General features: G+C 32.5%; 2 protein-coding genes across 6 annotated transcripts in view; both read left to right on the top strand.

Annotated features, from left to right (window-relative positions):
* LOC109598414 (disheveled-associated activator of morphogenesis 1) overlaps positions 1 to 6,001 on the top strand; it is a 69,840-nt gene extending 63,839 nt beyond the window's left edge. For 2 of the 3 annotated variants that reach the window (XM_049970037.1, XM_020014324.2), the window contains 6 exons: positions 740 to 1,180; positions 1,235 to 2,181; positions 3,036 to 3,507; positions 4,032 to 4,330; positions 4,389 to 4,941; positions 5,001 to 6,001. In XM_049970037.1, the coding sequence (XP_049825994.1) occupies positions 740 to 1,180; positions 1,235 to 2,181; positions 3,036 to 3,507; positions 4,032 to 4,330; positions 4,389 to 4,941; positions 5,001 to 5,459 (3,171 nt within the window). In that variant the 3' untranslated portion in view covers positions 5,460 to 6,001. The remainder of the gene's footprint in view (positions 1 to 739; positions 1,181 to 1,234; positions 2,182 to 3,035; positions 3,508 to 4,031; positions 4,331 to 4,388; positions 4,942 to 5,000) is intronic. The other variant, XM_049970036.1, reaches the window with a different exon arrangement.
* Positions 6,002 to 9,311: 3,310 nt separating this feature from the next.
* LOC109598408 (zinc transporter 1) lies at positions 9,312 to 23,258 on the top strand. 3 transcript variants are annotated; one of them, XM_020014315.2, is made up of 8 exons: positions 9,312 to 9,597; positions 18,272 to 18,479; positions 20,406 to 20,718; positions 20,771 to 21,004; positions 21,059 to 21,187; positions 21,247 to 21,425; positions 21,485 to 21,673; positions 22,730 to 23,258. In XM_020014315.2, the coding sequence occupies exons 2-8, from the start codon at positions 18,291 to 18,293 to the stop codon at positions 22,883 to 22,885; spliced, it is 1,389 nt and encodes a 462-aa protein (XP_019869874.1). In that variant the 5' UTR covers positions 9,312 to 9,597; positions 18,272 to 18,290; the 3' UTR covers positions 22,886 to 23,258. The 3 variants fall into 3 exon arrangements, with proteins under 3 accessions (XP_019869874.1, XP_019869875.1, XP_049825791.1); XM_020014316.2 differs by lacking the exon at positions 9,312 to 9,597 and adding an exon at positions 14,501 to 14,651; XM_049969834.1 differs by lacking the exon at positions 9,312 to 9,597 and adding an exon at positions 16,623 to 16,969.
* The last annotated feature ends 500 nt before the right edge of the window (positions 23,259 to 23,758 follow it).

Raw genomic sequence — 23,758 nt, forward strand, 5'->3', positions numbered from 1 at the left:
TTCTTCCGACCGCATCTGTCTGTAATTGCGTTTCTTGTTTTTCTTCCAAGTCTTTCGTCGTCCTCTTGTTCACCAACTGGCGCCCGATAATTGACGCATTATGCAACGATTTTTCTTCATCCTCACGAGGCAACGTTCCATGGTAATCATTAAGGAAAACGAAGAATTGGAAAGTAAATAAATTCGATGGGATAATTAACAAACGAATAATTCGACAACCTGAAATGAAATTATACTAATTGCTAAGGAAATTTCACGGTCCGATGGGCGTTCAAACGCTGGCGCTAGAGTTACTCGTAGGTGTTGGAGATCGTTGTTTAGTTTTTTAGTCCCAATTACCAGTGAATCGTTTAGTTGATTATATGCGCAGTTATGCTCGTTCAAGCAATTTACATTATTTACACGGAATTATGAAAACTCTTACAAATTACGTTCATTGAAAATCAATCACCATTAAATTGCAATGTACAGTTCCAATATCGATTATGAATAAATATTTCGAGTTTTATTGGATAACAGTAAAACCGTAATAAGTAGTTGTTTTGCAATTACCATTATTTTATATTTTTGCAATCATGGAATATATAATTAGAAGAGACTTGTCCGCTTACTAGAACACCTGGAGTAAATAAATCAAAGTTTTTACTTTCTTTACGGTTAATCTAATAAATCTAAATTATGTCCAACATGTCAATCTTCATTTTTTAAATCTTTAACTTATATTAAATTATAATTCCAGGAGGAACTTGACCTGACAGCACCAAACAAAGCAGCAATGATGAGCCTTCCTCCTCAGAAAAAATGGCAAATCTATTGCTCAAGAAAGGGCGGAGATGACACCGTGGACCAAGCCCATGCTCCAGAACACTACATCGAAAGACTGCAAACCTTAGCAACTGTAAGTCTTCACCAATTCACAGGTTTTACCAATAACCATTTGTATTTGCAGCTCCAGTATCCGGAAACCAACGTGGAGGAAGAAGTCAGAAGTCGGACGAAGCAGATCGACGGACTGAAAACGGCACTAAGAACCTCAACGCACAGTTTCGTCATCAAATTCATTGACCTCGACGGCCTACCCGCACTCCTCGACTGTCTGGAACGCATGGACTACTTCACAGCCCAAAGTTCCATCCACACCAGCCTCATCGGATGCGTCAAAGCTCTGATGAACAACTCTGTAAGCAACTCCAGTTCCCCGTTGTAACCATTCCTCATCCATGTTCTTTTACAGACTGGAAGAGCTCATGTATTGGCCCACCCGACCAGCATCAACACCATAGCTCAGTCGCTGAGCAGCGAGAACATAAAAACCAAAATCGCCGTCCTGGAAATCCTGGGGGCGGTATGTCTAGTCTCAGGCGGTCACAAGAAAGTATTGGACGCCATGCTCCACTACCAAAAGTACGCCTTCGAACGCACCAGATTCCTGGGCATCATCAACGACCTGGACCGATCCACCGGCGTCTACAGAGACGAGGTCAACCTAAAAACCGCCATCATGTCCTTCGTGAACGCCGTCCTCAACTACGGCCTAGGCCAAGAGAATTTAGAGTTCAGACTGCACCTGCGTTACGAGTTTCTGATGTTGGGCATCCAACCGGTGATCGACAAGTTGCGGGGACACGAGAACGAGACCCTGAACCGTCACTTGGACTTCTTCGAGATGGTACGGAACGAAGATGAAAAAGAGCTGGCCAGGAAATTCGAGCAGGAACACGTGGACACGAAGAGTGCTTCGGCAATGTTCGATTTGATAAGGCGAAAATTGAGTCACACCGCCGCCTATCCGCATTTGCTTTCACTCTTGGAACACTGCCTGCTAATCCCCTTGGATTACGGATCTCATCCTCAACATTGGCTGTTGTTTGACAGGATAGTACAGCAAATCGTTTTGCAACAAAACGAAAAGTCCACCATCAAAGACTTGGATGTCTGTCCTATTAACATCAATGTGAAGGAAATCGTGCACTTGTTGGCCAAAGAGGAGGAACTGGTGGCGGCCAGGAAGAAGGCGGAAGAGTTGGAGAAGGAGAACACGGATATGTCGAATAGGTTGGCGAAGAAAGAGCAGGAACTGGATCAAAGAACGCAGGAGAAGGAAGACATCGAATCCAGTTTATCAAGAATAAAGGAAAGGTTGGAGAAGGAGACTGCTGCCCACATCGAGACAAGACAAAGGTAAATTTTGTAATTACTCTTACGTTGATTCCACCAAATTAAGGTCCCATATTGTTTTGTGACTTTTTTTAATAGTTTTACTGTACTATTGTTTTATTTTTGTTTGATTAGGGATCCTAAGGGGTAAGTTCATCTGTAAAGTTAAATCGAACGGTTGGTAAGTCAATCTACATTTGGGGCGATGCAGTTGCGGACATCAATAAAGGATGATCACTAACCGTTCACTCATATGTTATCATTATCACATAATATTCATATTCATTTGAAAATGTTATGCATGATCTGCTGATCCTAACCAAATTGTGTCAATTATTTGATGCACTTAACTTCCAGAAACACATTTAAAGTACTAAACTGTTGATCAATATCAAACATGATAATTAAAAATTGCTGCTTTCAATTGATTTAGATGGTGATATAATGACGAAATCATCGATTTATTCAGCTTATTAAAGCTTGTTTAATTAGAATAGATAGAAGGTTATTATTAAAGCAATTTTAGAGGAGAAATAATTATTATATTAATGGTACTAACAAAAAGGCTTCCAATCGAAACGGAATATCAGAAACAGAAACACTTTTATGTCATTTACACAAATATGTATTTTTTAAAAAAATATTTTTATGTTAAAAAGTTCAAAATATTTTTATAGTAGACCAGATGTTTTGTCAAAAATGGTGAATGCGCAAATTTTAGGACTCATGTATACTCCACACTTTCAGATAAGATTCTTTGCAATGTATGATCTAATCCAAACACAATTGTGTACTACCATTCTGTCTCCACACCGTTTCTTTTGTCGTGCACTAAACCACAAACCATAGTCCATAGCTAATCTTAAAATCATTTACAGGATGTCCGAACTAGAGTACCGTGCGGCAGAGCTGGACAGACAAATCAACTGCGAAAGGGGCGAACGATTCCGCCTCGAACGTCTCGTCAGCTCGGGCAACATCCCTGACGACGCCAAAGTCATTGGTCTGAAGTCCGGCGTCGACGTGAACAACGTGGACTTCAAACCCGAGTTCGTGGCTCCACCACCGCCACCACCATTAGCACCACCACCGCCACCGATGGCTCCCGGACCACCGCCGCCGCCGTGCGCCCCGATGGCGCCGGCAATCGAGCCTCACAAGATCGAAATGGTGAAGAAGAACGTGCCTCAACCCTCGAACCCGTTGAAATCGTTCAACTGGAGTAAGATTCCGGACGTCAAGTTGAACGGTACCATTTGGAGCGAACTGGATGACACCAAGCTGTACAATGCCATGGAGTTGGAGTGCATTGATAAGTTGTTCTGTGCATATCAAAAGAGCGGAGTTGCGGTAAGTTTAGTTGTCATAGTTTCGTCAATAAAACTTTGACATACATGTCATTGTTGTAATATATTGAGCAGTCGGAAAAAATGCTTGGTAAATGTACAGCACGAAAAGTATCCCCTGTTCTTTCGATGAACAGAAGGGATGCTAGAAACAGAGTTTTAAATTTGTATAAAGCTTGGTACCGACAGATACCCTACATTGTAAAGTGTTTTGACATACCGAAGAGCGTGTCAGAATGTAGAGAAAGACTGAGGGAGGAATTCATGAAACATGAGGAAATAAAGGACATTCGTGTTATTGATTTGCTAGTCATTAAAGGCCAAATGGAGCTAAAGGAAATTGTAAACGTATGGATGCAAAAGAGCCACGTCATGAATCATTTCAAAGACTGGATTGATCCTAAGCCCAAAGATTTTCTGTCCAAGTTTTACAGCTCAAAAGATTAATCAAATGTTTTTATGTTATATTATAAATCAATAAAATAAAAAACAAATTCAAGTGAATTGTTCTTGTTCTTCTATTTGTAGAATGAGGGTTCAATCGAGGACCTGAGCAAGCTCGGCAAAAATCGCAGTAAAGTTCTCTCTGTAATTGACGGCAGACGAGCCCAAAACTGCACCATTTTACTGTCCAAATTGAAGATGTCCGATGAAGAAATTACCAAAGCAATCCTCAGCATGGATAGCAAAGAGCAATTACCAATCGATATGGTAGAACAGTTACTAAAATTCACACCTAGTCCCGAAGAAGCTGCTCTTCTAGAAGAACACAGCGACGAAATCGAATCCCTGGCGAGAGCCGACAGATTCTTATACGAAATATCAAAGTATGTATCCAAAATTAGCCTTTTGTCCTAATAACTGATTGCCGATTCTTTATTTTAGAGTACCTCATTATGAACAACGGTTGAGGAGCTTACATTACAAGAAGCGTTTCCAACTGACCCTTAACGAAATCACGCCACGCATTACCAACGTCATGGAAGCCTCAAGGGAGGTCTCCAGATCACGACGTCTGAGAAGACTTTTGGAAATCGTCTTAGCGCTGGGAAATTACATGAACCGCGGCGCCAGAGGAAACGCTTCCGGCTTCCGACTGACTTCTTTGAACAGATTGGCCGACACCAAATCCAGCGCCAACAAAGGAACGACCCTGCTGCATTATCTTATCCAGATTTTGGAAAAGAAGTTCAAGGACATCATGAGACTCGACGAGGATATTCCACACGTCCGCGAGGCTTCTAAAGTATCGTTGGCCGAGCTCAACAAGGATATGGCGCATCTCAGGGCCGGTTTGAGGGACGTCACTAAGGAAATCGAGTTCCACAGAACCCAAAGTCCAACTGCTAACGACAAGTTCGTACCGGTAATGCGCGAGTTCCAGGCAACTGCCACGTGCAGATTGGCCGAGATCGAAGATCTCTACCAAGACATGAAGGTAAGTAAATAACTATTGATTTATTATATAAGATTATAGCAATTATATCTGTGTTACAGACGAGATTTGAACGTGCAGCCAGGCTATTCGGGGAGGACGCCACAAACGCCCAACCAGACGAGTTCTTCGGAATCTTCGATGCTTTCCTTGTCTCCTTCATGGAGGCCAAGCAGGATAACGAGAACATGAGGAAGCGCCAGGAGGAGGAAGAGAAACGCGCTAAGCAGGAGGCCGAACTCAAAAAATTGACGTTGGAAAGGAAGCACAGTCGCGAAGGAATTCTGTCCTCCATTAACAAAACTGTTAACTTGAAGAATGGGGAGAGTCCAAAGGGAGAGTTCGATGACTTGATTTCGGCGTTGAGAACTGGAGACGTCTTCGGAGAGGATATGGCCAAATTCAAGAGGTCGAGGAAGAGCAGGGTTACGACTGGAAATTCGCCTCCGAGGAGGAATTCCGTCAACAGGGAGGATAGTAGGGAAAGGGTTGTCACAGCCGGAAGACGACAACAAAAGTAATAGTACTTTTTTGCCATAAGTCAAAAGTAGGTTGTGAAGATTTTGGAACGTCTCAAAATTGACTGAATTTTATTTATTTATATGTAGACAAGGATTTACATGCAGTTTGTTGTTTTTAGTACTGTTTTGCTAATCGGTAGCGAAGATGCTCAGTAGATTTTATATTAACGAATTGACATGAAGGTAGACGAATTTTGGAGCCGTCTAAGAGTACATAGTCATAGCTTTTAATGTCTCATGGTAAACTACAATATTGTTTTGTGATTCTTTTTCAATTCTTGGACCAATCGATATACATTTTCTGTTAGAATTTTCGCGCAACCAAATACAAGGCTTGATTTTATGTTTTATATTTTTTGTAATATATTTCGAATAAATCATTTTATATATTATATATATGTATGTTTGTACTTACTTATTAGTAGAGTAGTTGTAGATTTGTATTATGTTATTTTATAAAAATGAATATGCAGACGAAGCATTGAATTGGAACTGATATAGACATTTTAATGTTATGAAATATACTTGTTAATTTATTTAAATTGTTGTTTTATTTCACTACCCACAAACTATTTTACAGACTTCACATTGTTTATTTATAACACTTTTCATAAACATCGTAAGATGGCAACACTAGTAAGTATTTCCCAAATATTCTTATCTGTAGACATTTTTCCATTATTAAAATTTATTTGTTTATCAGTATTATTAAAATTTAAAAACTCACATTAAAATCTAATTTAAATTTAATAAATAATTAATAAATTGTTATTATTTTTTGAATATCTCATAAATTAAATTAAAAAAAGATATTTTAAATATTCAAATTATTTAAACATATATAATTATTTTAATAATTAATTCCTATAAAATTAATAAGATTTAATTTATTATAATATGTTGAATCTTTACAATTGTTAACAAATTCTAAATAAAATCAAACAATAAATCTACAAATTTTGACATATAAATAAAGCCAATGTGCCTTAAAATTAGCATAAATTTACATTTTCCAGTTCAGTTCTGTGAATCATAGTTAATGAAAAAAAAGGCTCATCATCGTCATCAAATTCATCATAACAGTGACCAGTTTACCTTCGTATCAGAAACTTTATTATGTTTTATCTATTTCACTATCCCATTTCAAATTTAAATTTATTCAAACGGTGTCTAAACTATTTACACACAATTTTAAACGAAAACAGAACCAACAATGCTATTTGTATAAATGAGTTCATCCTTGTCCTAGAAATAGGATACAAAAGTAAATTCCTTCTGTCAACGTCAAAACATTTTTAATATTCGTTTCGCGCAAGAAACATTCACGAACGCAAGAAACACATCGATAATAAAATAACCATTTACATTATAAATATTTATTTTAGTGTAAATGTTTTCAAATTTGACTATCGCATCACGTCTTTTATTTTGGAATTTTGCAAGTGGTCATTTTTTACATCTCTGTTGCAATTTTAACCATTCACCATTTCCTCGATTATGGTGTTTGACAAATTGAGCTTTTACAATAATTGCGATAATTAATGCAATTACCAGATAAATAAAATCATTTTGTAACACGTTATGCAAAGCATTTCCTCTAAATTATCATAGTTAATTGCTGATACCGTACAATCCCTTAATATCAAAGATAATTTAATTTTATTATTTTTGATATGTCGCTTTATTGTGTGCAATTACCGACAGAAAGATTAAATACCTTGACACTTTTAAGTAATTGCTTTTTGTTTCAAATAATTATTTAAGAATTAGTTGCAATTAGAATTATTGAGGAAAAATATTAAATAAAACAATAGAACGACTTGATTAAAGTTTCACTTTAGTTATCTACTTCACAAAACATCCTCCTGTGTCAACCTGAAATTATTTTGACTAAGCTTCAATTACAAATAGTGTTGAAAATTTTAAATAAAAAACATCGCAGAATAAGTTGACCTAAGTTTCACTTTAATTATCCGTTATTAATTAATGTAAAACTCCCTTTATATTATTACTTAAATATATCTTTAATTTTTTGTCAATTTTAGTAAAATTAAATATAAAGCTTTAAATATAAAATTATAGAGGGTATTTTGATATCCTAGAAACATGTTTTTTAACTTAGAAGGGAATTCATTATCAGGTGCGTAGTCCAGGAACATTAAAAAAGTTTTCCCCTTTCAAAAGACTGTTAATCATTAGAAATATTCCTTCTATGTTAAACTGAGTGTATTCTGACACAGCTTCAATTACATTTAATGGAGAAAAGTGTTAAATAAAAATATAACAGAATAAGTTGACCAATGTTTTACTTTAATTATCCGTTAATAATTTATGTAAAACTTTCAATAATAATTATTGATTATCCTTAATTTTATGGTAATTTTAATAAAGCTAAATATAAAGCTTTCAATATAAAATTAGAGAAAGTATCCTAGAATTTTGCTTTGGAACTTTGGAAGCAATTCATTATCAGGTTCGTAGTCCAGGACAATAAAATAGGTTTTCAACTCTCAAAAGACTGTTAAAGTTACTTCTCTGCCAACCTGAAAGTATTTTGACTATTTCAGTTACAATGAGTGGAGGAAAATATTAAATAAAAAACAGAAGTTGACCAAAGTTTCACTTTAATTATACGTTAATAGTTAATGTAAAACTGCCAATAATAATTATTACTTAAATATCTTTAATTTTTTGTCAATTTTAATACAACTAAATATAAATAAAGCTTTCAATATAAAATTAAAGAAAGTATTTTGATCTTCTAGAAACATGTTTTGGAACTTTTGAAGCAATTCATTATCAGGTACCTAATCCAAGACCATTAAAGTTTTCAACTTTCAAAAGACTGATAATTTTTCTAAAACTTTCGTCTGTGCCAACCTAAGGATATTTTGACTCAAATACAACTAGTGGGGAAAAATAAAAATATAACAATAAGTTAACTAAAGTTTTATTTTAATTATTCGTTATTAATTAATGTAAAACTCCCAATAATAATATCTATATTATTGGAGTTTATAGGTCAACCTTTTTGGAATTACTTTCTCCATTAGGTTCGCACTCCAAGACCATTAAAGAAGTTTTCAACCTTGAAAAATATTAAATAAAACAACAGAACGACTTGATTAAAGTTTCACTTTAGTTATCTGCTTCACAAAACATCCTCCTGTGTCAACCTGAAATTATTTTGACTAAGCGTCAATTACAAATAGTGTTAAAAATGTTAAATAAAAAGCATCACAGAATAAGTTGACCTAAGTTTCAATTACTTCCTGCATTAGGTTCGCACTCCAAGACCATTAGAGAAGTTTTCAACCTTGAAAGGATTATTAATCTTTAGAAAACTTCCTTCTATGACAACCTGAAGATAATAAAGTTTTGGATCTTAGAAATCTTCACTAAACTTGTCATCTGTTTCAACTTAGCTGCAATTACAATTAATGGGGAAAATTTTAAATAAAAGAATACCAAAAATTAATCAGTTTCCCTTTAATTATCTATTATTAATTAATGTAAGACACCCAATATTTTGATTTTAACAAGAACTGAATATGAAACTTCCAATATAAAATTACAACTGGTATTTTGACATCTTGAAAACATGTTTTGAACCTTTGAACGCAATTCATCATCAGGTTCGTAGTCCAAGACCATTAAAGGAAGTTTCGAACTCTTAAACTATAGTTAATCTGAATAAAACTTCGTTCTGTACCATACCCGAAGGTATTTCGACTCGCTTAGCTCGGTCGACCGTCGAAAACACCGATGTAAATCACGGCGTGCCGTGCCAAACGCGCTTTTAAATTCGGAGAGTGGGTGAAATATTATCAGCGCTCGGCCAGTGTGGAATTGTTCAGTGTTCAAACACGATCCGCGAACTGACCAAGATGCATTCACGCTCCGGCCCCACGTCCTGACATGTGCTTCTGTTTACGCGCGTCGGAAACGGCATTAAAAATTTTCTTTGACGCGCTCGCGTAATTTTCGATTACATAAACTTTCGGCGTTGTTTTACAGTGAAATGGTTCTGGCGTCGGTATTGTAATTACATCATTTACTTTTACCCGCGCTCCGGGTTTCGTTTGCTTTCTCGAGCGCGCAACCTGGCTATGACTTCCTAGATATTGAAAAAATCGCGGTGAGTACTTTGATAAGTAGGTATTTGGGTTGGTTGGATTGGTCAAGAATTGATTAGTTATTCGGAAATTGACTGGACACTACATTTGTTAAGTAATGTTTAGTAGTTGGTAACATACACTGGACAAGGAAATTGTTTATTAAATCACAATGGGTTAGTAAATCAAATAATTATGTTCAATTTTAAAAGGATGTTGTAGATGATGTGTTAGAAAGGAATGTATGCACCCCCTTAAATATTTTTTAAAATAATATGTACGTTACTAAATTTACAAATTTATAATTTTTATTATTATTATTATTGTCACTATCAGTTTTATTATTTTTTTACTTTTAAAATTTTGTCTGTAATTTATTTATTCTATACAGTTTTCACTGATAGTTTCCTATGAAAATTGAATATTTTGTTGAATAAAATATATTTTAAAGAAAATTATATTATATAAAAAAACATAATATTTAATTTTGCTACAGTTACATTTCAGTTAATTAATTTTTATTTAATAAATGGGCCAAATCTGAAAAACTCAGAATTTTTTCTTCTTGAAGATCGTTGGTAAAAAAATGATGATTATAATGGTGGTTATTTTGCTGAATAAAAATTATTTTAAATAAGTTAAGGCAAAGTTTAATTTAATATTCAGGATTATTTTTTATGTATTTATACAGTTGCAAAACTTTTACATTGTTATCTGGTTTAAATAATATTTATTCTATAAAATCTTAAAATATTGATAGTTTCCTAAGAAAATTGATTATTTTTTCAAATGAAATATTTTAAAGATTATATTGTAATTAAATTATATAAATATATATTATATTAATATAACTTGGCTAAGAAATGTAAAATTAAATTTTACTATCAACTTATTAATAATTTAGTTAATTTACAATTTTTATGTAATAAATGGTTTAATTCTAAAGAGGAGGTCAAATCTGAGATTAATTTTTTTATAAATTAACTTGATAAGCATAGGTAAAAATATTGAATTTAATGGTAGTTACTTTGCTGAATAAAAATTATTTCAAAGAAAGCAATGGTAAAGTTTAATTTAATATTCAGAATTAATTTTTTATATACATTCATGCAGTTGAAAACCTTTTACATTGTTTTCTGTATAATTTCTAACAATAATATAATAATTAAATTAATTAAACTAAAATAAAAATTAATTATTTTGTTGAATAAAAATATTTTAAAGAAAATTATATTATATAAAAATATAATATTAAATTTTGCTACAGCTTATTAGTATTTTTTATGGAATTTGACTGAAAAAAGTGAAGTTAAATTTTAACTTTTTCTTATTATTATTAAATGTTCTACTTCTAATTGACTAATTCGAAATTAAACCATTTTTTAAGAAAAAATTGGTTACTTACAAAATAAATAATTGTTATAATTCAAGTAATTTTAAATATTATTCAACGAAAAAAACCACGATTCTAACCAACAGCGTTTTTTCTAACATTCTACAAGTAAATTTATGTTCGAGAAAAAAATGCTGGGTTCTTAAAACTCGAAGAATATATCAACCTCAGTTTTGACCTCTTCTACAGAATTAAACTGTTATTAAGTAAAAAATTGGACCCAGACAAAAATCATAAAAAGACACGTGGAGAAATATCTGAAATCTTTTGTGGATGAGATAGAACTTGTTATTTAAGATTTTGAACCTTCCTTAGTGTCTTTAATGTTTCATGTGGTCTTACCTATTCATTAAGAAGAACACTTTTTCTAATGACTAAATAAAATTCTTTAAGTAAGATTTTCATAAACTTAACCAGTTTGGGAGTGGGGGAGAAATATGTGGAATCTATGTTGGATGAGATAAGCCTTTCCAATTAACATTTTGAAGCTTCCTTAGAGTCTCCATTGCTACATGAGGTTTTGAGTAGTCATAAAGAAGAAGAACGCTTTTTCTATTGAAAATCATTGAAATCTTTCTTCGTTTAAGACTTTTTTAAGTACTACTCCACCAGATTTACCAATTTACTTCAGTGCATGAAGCCTCTTTTCATGATTCATTACAGTTTAATGACTTATCTATTCCCAACAATATTGAACAAGATATTAATTAATTTCTTCGTTGATGTTGATTCCTGGACAAGGTCAACGTTATTTATCTAACCTAACATGAGCTTCATCTCTTACAGCATCTTCCTCAAACAAATTTGAATGCAAAATGCCATTCCTGTTGTTTTAAAATGATTTTTGTACTCATAAAATAGATTTCCACTTGAAAACAACAAAAGAAATATAGAAAAAAAATAATAATAACAATTAGAAAAATCATAAAAAGAGTTCACCAATTTCTCTACTGTTGTTACACATTCTTAAGTTACAAAACTATTTTAAATAATTTTCCTATCATATTTGCAAATTTTCTATTTGTAACAATTTCTTCATCTTTGACATATTATACTTTTGGATTACAAAACAGTATCACCAGTTTTATGCGTTGTGTTTACTACATATTTAAATTTAATGTTAATGTCAAAACGTTGAAGATTAAAAGAATGTTATCAAATTAATTAATTACGTTGATGAATGTAAGATTAGCGATTTAAAATTGGCCAAGAATAAATTAATTTTTATAGAACACTAGATCTTCCCACACATCGCCTTTTTTAAAAAAGAAATTGCAACACAAACTCACAATTAACACAGATCTAGTACTTTAATTTAATACAATCGAAAATACAAATATTAACATCTTCGAGGAGTTGTGACATGTTAATTTTGTCCAGGTGTCCAAGCGTATTGTGTCTTATATTATTGTACAACCGATGCTTTTTCATGCAGCTTATTTATAGTTATAGTATGGTTCACAGACACTTTAACATTTGCCATAATCTTGCGAGCGTGTGGGTATAATTTATTCGATGCGATTAGAGTCGATATTATTATCATCCGTCTTAATCACATTTGATGAATGTTTTTATACAAATCACGATATATTAATTCTGTTTTATGATTGTTTGTTTTGAAATGTTAATAACTGTTAAAATTGTTATGTGGATACGAATCCTGCAAGATTTAAAGCAGCCTTCGTGTGTTTGTTACTGTAACATTAAAAATTTGAATAAATGAAAAATATGTTGTGATGGTTATTGTGGTGACATTTCAGAAATTAATAAACCCACTAAAACACGCATTAACCTTAAAAATTTATTAACTTGAAATTTTCCAAACTGAATTTTTAATTGCTAAATTACATAAAGACATTTATGGGGTCTGTTTTTAATATTGCTGAAACAATCAATCAATTTTTTAACAGATTTCAATTGGTTACATTAATTTGTATTTAATTAAATTTGTATGAATTAAATATTAATAAAATTAAATATAAAATTAGACAGATTATTTTGATCTGTTGGACCTTTAAATGCAAATTATTCTCATATTTAGGTTTCCAACTCTTTAAGTATTGTTAATCTTAAATTTTAAATAAAACATAACTGAATAAGCTGAGTTTCACTTTAATTATCCTTTATTAATTAATGTAAGACCTCCAAAATCAAACATTACTTAAAAATATCCTTAATTTTATATTAATTTTAAAAAAACTAAAGATGATTCTCTCTCTTTTGACGGTTTTATAATTGAATATATTAATTTGTTTTTAATTAATTATTAAATTGTATATTAAAAGTGATTTCCCACATTTAATTACAATGTATCTTAAAATGTAATGTAATTTAAATTAATCTTTCAACACTATAAAGCAATTAAAAGTTAATTTCACTGAATTTCCTTACATGTAACAGATGTAATAGACAGTTTAGTAATAAAATATCTCTTCATTAACAAAAATTTTTTTATAATTACTTTGTTAAATGAGCTGCATCAAAAATTTTGAATACCTAACACTCTTGTGCAACACATAGATGCACTAGAAATTTCAGGTTTTTGCTACCAAAATGAGTATGAGTGGCGTCAGTACATAAAAATATGAAAGGAAGCATAAATAATCAAATCAAATCTAAACAAATACAACACAATAACCATTCGCAAGGACATACCGTCAAAATTACTCAAAAGTTCAACGCATGTAAAATGATACACGACACCTTTACAGCTAAAATTATAACATTTAAATGGACTATGACGATTGAATATTTTTATAATACGTTACGTGATGCAGGAAGCTTATTGTCAATTGAGTTGTCGAGGCGATTTGCCAGTTATTTATTACAATCTTAATTGCCGGATATAAATATCGTTAATTAAATTTAAATGTGGGGCAAATTGCTGAGTACGATCTGCGCAGTGTGTGTCAGTTTCGACGAATGCATATAACATTCAATTTTGCCACCGTTTATTAAAAAATTAAGTCGTGTTTATCACCATTTGCGTAAATATTTTATAGAATTATTGTCCCCGATTTATGTGTGACATTTATTCTGATTTGTTTATTTTTAGTTTTTGTCCACAATTGTCCTTGAGTTTTTGTTTTTTCCTTCGATAAAATAGGTAGATAATTTTGTTTAATAAATAAAATACTAAATCCGTTTTAACGTGTCTGTTTCAGATTTGTTTACTACAATTTAATCGTCACAAGATTATCTAAAACAAAACCATACTTGAAGTTCAAACTTAGCCAATTCTATAATTAATCTGCCTAAAACTGTAACAACTCACTAAAATAAACAGGTTCGAACAAGTCAATAAATTTTATTGTGCTCAAAAATAATCTGGTCCAACGTTTTCATTCCAATTGCTTAAGATAAGGCAAAACAAACACCAAGATGTTGTGTTTGTGATATACTTATAGGAATTTAAACTCGGTGTTGAATCGACGGTTCATTGTTGAGCCTTATCTTCATTTGTATCATTTACAATAACAAAAATACTATTTAAAACTCGGCAGCATAAATGGAAAGTCCTCAGTTTCAATCAAACTTCGTCGGATAACGGTTTAATTTTTTTTCTATTCACACAGTATACTATCAGGTGCAGACGGTGTTTATGGGTTTGGCGAAAAGTTTTATCACGATTTGTTTGTGTGTGTGAAAGAGTTGTGTGTTGGTTGAAACACTTGTTGGTGTGGGGTGAGTTTTCCAAAATGGTGGACACATTTATAAATTAAAATATTTGTCAATCTTGATTAATTTTATAATTTTAACAACAAAAATGTGTTTCAAAAATTGTTGAATATTATAAATATATAGTATAAAGAAAAAATGAAATTTCCTATTAAAATGAAAACTAATCCATTATACAAGGTCCAAACTTTGCGCCATAATCTGGCATCTAAATTTCATAATTCATGGCGTCATAACAAGACCAGAAAATTATTCAGTATCAATAGGAAACATCTGCCATTGTGATATAACTCATTGCAACAATTACATGTCATGTCTCCACACAATTCGGAAGCGATATTCTTCGTTCACGCTTCACATTGCGCCAAAACAAACGGAAGACAACTTATGGCCGATATTTTTTATTTATTTAGGGGAATTCCTAATTAAAAACGTACACGCGATTAAAAGCAATTCCTTTGAATTTCACTCGGACGTGATGCGTGAGAAGATTCGTGTTGAGTGGGTCAAGAGGTCCGTAAATGAATGGATAACTGTATTTTTGACTATTAAATTTGTGTTTTGGTAATTCAATTGAAAATGAACAACAAACGAAGAACAATGGGTTATTAAGTGAAGAAATTGCGTTTTTAAGTTAATGATGATGTCAGAAGTGAAGATGTGAAGAATGTACAATTAATGAATATGATTTAAAGCCATCAAGAAGTGCATGAATCAAAAACGTGTTTACTTAAAGACTGCAGCAAAACTAAAGATATGAATAATGCAAAATCAACACAATTACTGATACAATTTTGTTTTAAAAATTTATGATATCATTTATGTCAGAGTAGATTAAATAACTTGTTATTTATTCAATAACAATGTATTATTACACTTCTTGTACGTATCATAATCGACAAAATTTAAGTAGTTACAAAGTCCTCTTAAGACAATTTAATATAAATTTAAATTCAATTACCATGTTACACTAAGTGACATAGAAAATAGAACATATTGGACCTCATATTGGATGAATTTTGGTGTAATGTTTTTGGTATACAGTTACTAAAGCACTGAATATATTGTATATATTTTTTAAATTAATAATGAGGTACACTCCACAATGTTCCTCACTGACTCACTTTGCCATTGGTCTAATGTGGTGACCAATATTATCCTGAGGTACCTCATTGAGACCACCTCTATTTAATGCTGAAGGTCACTCAAAGTCTAAGAAGAGAAAACTGAATTTTGAAGTCTTCTGTATATAATGTTCACATGGTTTCCTGCCATGACAATATTAACGCTGTTGAAAAAAGTTAGAGAGGGTACTACAGGAAAATCCTAAAAAATACTTCGACGATTCATCTAGTTGACAATATCTATAAAAGGTAGTTTTGCCTTTAAATTAATAATTCGAGGTACTTCATTCCATGCCACCTCTATTTGATGCTAAAGATTTATCAACGTCTGTGAGATAAGGTCGAAATCTCCCAATTATGATGTCCCACATTGTTCAATAGGTGGTAATAACGAAGGCTTTGTCTTCAATGTGAAGAAATTTACATAGAAATATTGAAAGGAATTCAACTGACTCTGGCTAATATGAGTTGGGGTATTATCCTGAAAACTGTCAAATTGCCTCTTATGAAAATTAAAGATGATATCATCATCATAATAACTCCAGCTATTCGAGGTACAAACCTCCATTTCACATTTCGAAGTTGTTCTCCACATCACTCAAATGACAATTTGGCTGTTGATGGGAAGGGACAGGTTTGGGAGAAAAGAACCTTCTTCAGGCCATACTATCTTATAATTCTAGATAGTGTCGTCAAAATTTAATCCAAATATTATTGTAATTGGACAATTGGACCTGTGTGTTCTATTTTAATGCCACCGAGTATAATTCATATATTCAACTATTCTACATACTTATTCATATTAAACAATTTTAAGTATTTATTTAATAATTACATGATGAAAGTGAAACTAATTATCCCACTACAAAACCGTAATTTGTTCATACAGATACATTTCCCATGTCTGGATAGAAACTAATAATTTAATATCCTCTTCCAACTGTAAAAGGTCTAATAAAAAGTTATATCTACACAAAAATTAATACCCAACATAGATAACACTTATGTGAAATAGACAGGTTGTGTGTAAACAACACTTATAATATTCGGGATGGTCGGACAATTCAGATTTCGAAATCAAGATAAATACGGTCTCTCGATCGGAGCGTGAGACTTATCGCTCTCGACTCCCGACCGCTTCTCCATCCGGCAATACAGGTGCGACCCGGCTTAAACGTGGATGATATCAAAATCGCGTGGGTGAGTCTAGTTCTGTACGATTTTGGGATAGTTTTTATTTTCATTCACGTTATGAATATTTACGTTGTGATTATCGTTATTTTTACACGCCTTATCTTAATGTTTCGGACTAAATTTTATTAGATTTGTGCGTTGTGAATTCGAAGGTCGGCAAAAAACTATTTGATTTTGTCATACACAATGTGTACAGAGAGATCCGCATGCACGTGGGGTGTTTTAGTAAATTGATACGAAATTGCGAATTTTCATAAAAATTAAACTGCGGCCTTCCATTGTCCACATCATTAATTTCCTGTCTGCGATGAGTAATTTTTATTCAAATCTAATTTATATGGCCGAACTAAACATGACATAATAGGCTTGATGATTGCCGTTAATGATCGGATTATAAGTAGTAAATTATTTTAAGGACTTACAACGTTATACAATTCGAAGAATAATGCGGAAGTGATCCCGTCTGAATCGATTCTAGTTGCATAATAAAATTTGTTGGCCAAATATTTTAATGACATTTAATGTTTAATTTGCATTTATTCTCTTTAATTAAAGTAAATTGCACTTGAGATAATTATTAGATAAAATTTTAGAGATTTTGTTATAATTAGACCCAAATAATTAAACGTTTGTTCAGTGTACTCAGTGACATATCACACATTTCTTTGATTTTTCGTGTACAATTTGAAAAATAGACTTAATAATAATGAGTTGAACCTCCACAATGATTCAGATGTTTATTAACTCGATATTGATCTAAAGAGGTGGTCCCACTTATTTCAACATCACCTCCATTTGAGGCTAAAGGTCCTCCAAAGTTTGTGAAGGGAAGTAACCATCGCAATTGGAAAACTGGACTTGGAAAAGTCCTCAGCTAAGGCTACAATTGGGGTTCCACAATTTTTTGTGGATGTGTCCTTGAGAGAATTGGATGAATGTAATTCATCGCTGAAGATAAAGTCATTCCATTCCGCATCTAAAAGGAGTCTTTGACGACAGTGTTACAATGTGAGGGGAAGCACAAATTGGAGATGATAAGAAATGAAAGAAAAGACCGAATTCTACATTAATTACTTCGGAATAAGCCTTCCTTCTACAGAAAATTTCTGGTTGGCAATTTCACGACCTTCTTTAGACCACACTCTCACTTCTCGCCACATTGTACAATTGTATTCCCGTATATTAAGGACAACCAACGTCGGATTTTTCTAAAATAAAATAACTAAAAAATTATAGTCTCAAAAATATTACTACCAATGAATATTTTCGCAGAAATGTAAATTACTGAACGGATTTCTTTTATTCCAGATTTTCCAAATAACCAATCATGGGGGTGAAGGAATGGTTCCGGCAGATGCAGCCGGTTCAACTCTACGTGATACTGGTGATCACAATTCTCTTCTTCATTGTTGAACTGACGGTTAGCCACATAACTCACTCGCTAACCCTCCTCATGGACTCCTATCAGATGCTGTGCAACATTTTCGCCCTTACAGGCTGTCTGATTTCCATCAAGGTAAGACCGTTGTTTCGGTTCAAAAAACTTTCAAACGAGACGGGGGGTAATCATTCATTAATTCCATCCTAATTTACCAGCCGTAACGTATTCTTTAAAGGCAGGATATACAGAATTACCTTTTATTAATAGCGTTTAACTCGATAAATATGTACATGTAAGGGACAAGCTGCCGATGGTAAGAGACGTTCGGGTCATGGATACAACGAGAATGTTTGCGAAAGAAATAAATTGCTGGAAATGTTTTGAAATATATATTTAAATGCGTGATTTACTGTAGATAATACTGTTAATATTAATAACCTGAACAAATAATAAATTGTTGTTTGGAAACTTATTTATCTGCAAATACAGTAGTGGTCATAATTAGTCCTATAGAAAAGATGAGGGATCACGTTTTTAACCAAATTCGACATAAAAATTTTTACAAATTGAAGGAATTTCATTCAGTAATTTAATCATTAATCCCTTTCAACACTAAAGTTAGAATAAGAATATAGTAGTTTTTATAACACTGTATAAAGCAACAATAGTAATTTAATATTATTTTAACAATACACAATAAATAAAATAGTTATGGCTAAAATATTTCAAAAAGTTTATATTATATATTATAATGATTACTACATTACTGTTTAGAATTTGCGGAATACAAATAAATAATAATCATTACCCATAAAGTGAATATAAATTTAATTCTATAAACGTTCAAATGTTTCATTATTTCTTCAACTAATTAATAATTCAGAGGCGTAAGTGTATTTATTGTGTAAAGGTCACACTTTATTATAAATTATTAACACACATGCATATACTTAGAAGTGCGCTTATTGATGATTGTTTCTTATCCGTTTTCTTATTTAATATCCTGGTGAATTAAATCTCGATCAAATTCAAATTTTGACGAAATTTGGCCGTACTATTTATATCAGACTTAAGGCTTATTTGACCATAAATGTTAATTCAATACAATGAAACCTTGACAACAAGATCCAAGATATGATTTTTGTTCTCATTAATGTTTCGTCCCATTTAGATGTGATAACATTAAATCAGATTCGTACTACGGTGTCGGGTGCAACAGAAGTAAATATGGTGAAGAACAATGAGATTAACTGAGCTTTATCTTATCAATTTTTTTTTGTACATCAAATGGAAATCTTTGAGTGTCTTGGTACCGTGTGAAAAATTCGTGCCACTTTTATAATTGTTGTTTCTGTATAATTAACTCGTGCATTTAATTAGGATTTCAAGATTTATTTTGTAATTTATGAGATTCTTGCAATTGTTGCAGTTAAATATTTATTGTATTCTTTCTATTGCTCGAGGTAATTCTGTAAACACTTCGTAAACACAGTAATACCAATACACATCACTCAATCGTTTATGGTAATTAGATGTGGAAGTATATAATTTAAGAATATAATACAAACAATGTTATTGACCTAAGAAATTGCACGTAAAAGTAATTTTATTTATTAGGACGAAGTCTGTGGGATTTCAATTGCAAGAACGTAATAACAAATGATTTAACAAACAAGATGTTATCTTAATTTATTTGTAAATAAACCAAACTATTAACATACATTAGATATGCCAATAAGCACAGATTTGTCGTCAAACAGAATTATAAATTAATGGACCCAGATTAATTAATATTAATGTCACTTATTTGTATAAAATCTGAATTAATTAAAGTGTAAAGGTTTTCCATATGATTTTACCAATTTTTGACAAACAAAATTTGTTTTGATTATCTCATCGTACATCCTCTTCATTTGTAACCGTATAAATTATTCATTCGTTCCAAGAACCAAATTGGAATACATTTAACATTTAACTATGATCCTAACATCCTTCACCTCATGATTGTTCCACCATTTGATACAATAAGTCACCATTGATGTTGATATCTTAATTGTTTAGCATGGATCTCATTCGACGTTAAATAGTTCAGGAATGAACAAAGCTGAAAGTGTGGCCAGCAACATAGGTGAAGAACTAACCTCGACGAATCCCAAAGGTTGTCAGGAAATGCCCCAGACGAAGACGTCGAAAGCGAAACAAAAGAAACTGAAGAACACCTTCGGATGGGCCCGCATCGATATCCTGTCCATGTTGTTCTGTTGTGTTTTTCTGGCGTCCGTTTGCTTCTCCATTTTTGTAGAAGCCGTACAGACCTTGGTGCACATTGACCACATGGATGAGATGCACCATCCCATCCCCATCTTGTGCATAGGTTGGAAGGACAAAAGTCTTTAAAGGCTAAGGTTAAATTAATGTTTTTTCAGGATGTTGTGGGTTGATCATCAACGGGTTGTCCTACTTGTTGATCGGAGGATTTACGTTCCACCAGGGTAGTTTTCTGTACGTTACAGCTAGTGGAGATGTAATCCTGAACAAAGTGGTGGTGAATGACGTGAGGAGTGGAGCTAGGAGGCTTTCCAGGACTAAAAATGTGCGTCCTTCCACCGTTCAACCAAGGCAAAGACAAGGCATTAAAGAAATGTTGAGGGACGTCATTGGTAACTAGATTAAAAATTGTTCACTAATATGTTATTAACAAGTGTTTGTTTCAGGTTGCATTCTGGTAATACTGTGCTCAATTTGTGTGTACTACGCCGACAAAAATGAAATTGCCAAGTACATAGATCCAGTTGTTTCCCTAGTTTTTGTCGCCGTTTTGACCATCCTCAGTTACCCTTACAGTAAGTATCCAAAGACAACGTTAAACTTTAATATAAACTTTATATAATTTTATTCTCAGTGAAGGAAAGCTGCTTCATTTTGCTGCAAACAATCCCAGACACCATAGACATAGAATCACTAAAGACAGAACTGCTGCAGCATTTTCCTGAAATTGTGAACGTGCACGATTTCCACGTGTGGCAATTGACAGCGTCGAAAATCATATCTACGGTGCACATCATTTTCCAAAATCCCAAGGTAATTACCCAGTCACTAACAAAGTGTGTCGGAAGAATTAAGGCCAATTTTTTCTTCAGGTTTACAAAAGAATAATGAATGACATCAACGAATTTTTCATTGACAATGGCATCACGCAAGTGACAATACAGCCTGAATTTTTTACAAACTCGACGAGCACTGAAAGTCTAGCGGACAATCCGCCTCTTTGTTTGGTTGCGTGTCAATGTGAAGGTTGCAAGGAGAAAATGTGCTGCAAAGAAATTGAGGTATGTGCAGAAAATAGATAATTAGTTCGGGAAATTACTGCAAATTTATTAGAAACTGACTCATACTTAAATGACTTGAATTGCATTCACATCTAATTAAAATGTGTTGGGAAATATTATCCATTTAACTATTTCTTTAAACAAATGTCATGCTAACTAACAGCAATAAAAACTAGCAAAAAAGGTGTTATATTTATAATGTTTTTAAATTTTTCTCTTTCAATTTCATTGTTACTGTAAATTGAATTTTCTAGCAAAATAATTTCTTTGTTTCAAATTATCAAATTTCTTCCCACTTTTATATCTCAGTTTTTTTAAGTGATTGTGTGGATTATTTCACGCTAATGAGAAATAACATAATTATAGGAACATATTAAATTTATTAAAAATATAATCAGTACTACTTAAATTGGATTTTATTCTTTCTCTATGTGGTAGCTGCGAAAAAATTGTCTGAGTTCGAAAAACTGGATTGTTCGAATGTCAAAAAACAATCCAATCTTATTGTCAACTGAAATTAAAGCCAATCTGGAGGAAATGGGATCGGATTCGTTTGATTCCAAATCAACAAGAAAAACCCCGGTTTCTACTACAATATAAATGTTAAAGTCCAATTTTAACTTGCTTAGGAGCACAGAACAGTGGGAACAAGTAGATTTTAGTGACCAGTCTAAAAAAAAGTTGATTCTGCTTATATTAAACATTCTACAGTTACTATAATAATGACCTCTACTCTACATCACTGTTTCAGTTATTAATACATTCTTTTAATGAGTTCTTTAATTACCACACACCTATAATTTTTGCCTCGCTTCAAGTCAATGCGAAGGCTGATTTAGCCAAGAAATCCATCGCTTTCGGGCTGATGTAAGTCCACGTTGTAACAACACTTAATCATTTAGTCACGTAATTTTTTAATATTGTTAAACGTTAATCAATATGCGTTGATTGAAGTGATACTACGTGTGTACTATTGCGCGAACCTTGTTCTATTATAAAAGTTACGTAATTTAGTTGCAATATTTTATTGAAACACTTCCTTTTTGCCATTTCTAGAGCCCTCGTAGTTTGGCGTCTTCCAAAGAGGTGATAGATCCCAGTGCTGTGCAATCGAAGACAAATTCCACGGAGACTTTAGATCGAACGACCGAAGAAAAAGTGGAGAGTGGGACCATTAGCAACGGAAATCAGACGACTGTTACGGCTAATTAAATGCGACTGATTTTTAGTTTTAAGGTTTTATTATGTGTGACAGCTGTGAGACGTGAAATTGGGACGTTTTTTTTGACGAAACTGTTTTTGATTTGAAAATCTCAGGTGATAATTTGTGATAGTGCATTAACATTTATTACGCTACGACTGTCTTCAGCAAATAGATAGTGTATTAAATCGCGTAAATTTTTGAACGTTTTATTTTAAGACGGTCCATGAATTTTTCAACAAATATTATAAATTCATCATATTACGCGACAACCAAGAGTTACCGGCACAATTATGTAAAAATCAATGTATCTAACCAATTATGTTAAAACTAATTTTAATTATAAATTGTAAGATTGTATTTTATTAAAACACATAAATTTTATTTTAGTGTTATTTGTTTGGTGTAAAAATTTAATAGTAAATATCCAACTTTAAAAACTACAATAACCTGTAATTATGTATATGAAGGTCGACTATTTTATTGCGACAAATTTGAAAATTGTTTTCCCATATGGGAATTGATTTTAAAGTATACTGTTTGTTGTAAAAATCTATGACAATCAACAAATTTTATAATAACCATGTACTGCCACTAGTTTGTTGAGTGGTACTGAGCCTCAAGGCTACAAAAAGGTAGAACCATCCTAGGAATTAGATTTCACTGAATTTTAGTGGCCAATTTGGGGTAATATCAACTATCAACATAAGAGAGGCATTAATTAACAATTTCTACAAACGAAAGTACTCCACTTTAAAGTCGATAATTTACCTTCTGTCTAACTCCTGAACTCAATTTACAAAATTATATCAATTTTTTACTACTGGTGTTTCACTTATTATAATTGTTTAATCATTGGTCGAAGTAAATCTGTAAAAAAAATA

The sequence above is a fragment of the Aethina tumida genome, chromosome 7, assembly GCF_024364675.1.
Source record: "Aethina tumida isolate Nest 87 chromosome 7, icAetTumi1.1, whole genome shotgun sequence".
In the NCBI taxonomy this organism is placed as follows: domain Eukaryota; kingdom Metazoa; phylum Arthropoda; class Insecta; order Coleoptera; family Nitidulidae; genus Aethina; species Aethina tumida.

Bases quoted from the DNA above. Each gene is read 5' to 3' on its own strand.
- LOC109598408 (XM_020014315.2), top strand. From the start codon at position 18,291: ATGGGGGTGAAGGAATGGTTCCGGCAGATGCAGCCGGTTCAACTCTAC. The intron at 18,480-20,405 runs GTAAGACCGTTG...TTAATTGTTTAG, and splicing joins GCTGTCTGATTTCCATCAAG to CATGGATCTCATTCGACGTT. The intron at 21,426-21,484 runs GTAATTACCCAG...TTTTTTCTTCAG, and splicing joins TCATTTTCCAAAATCCCAAG to GTTTACAAAAGAATAATGAA.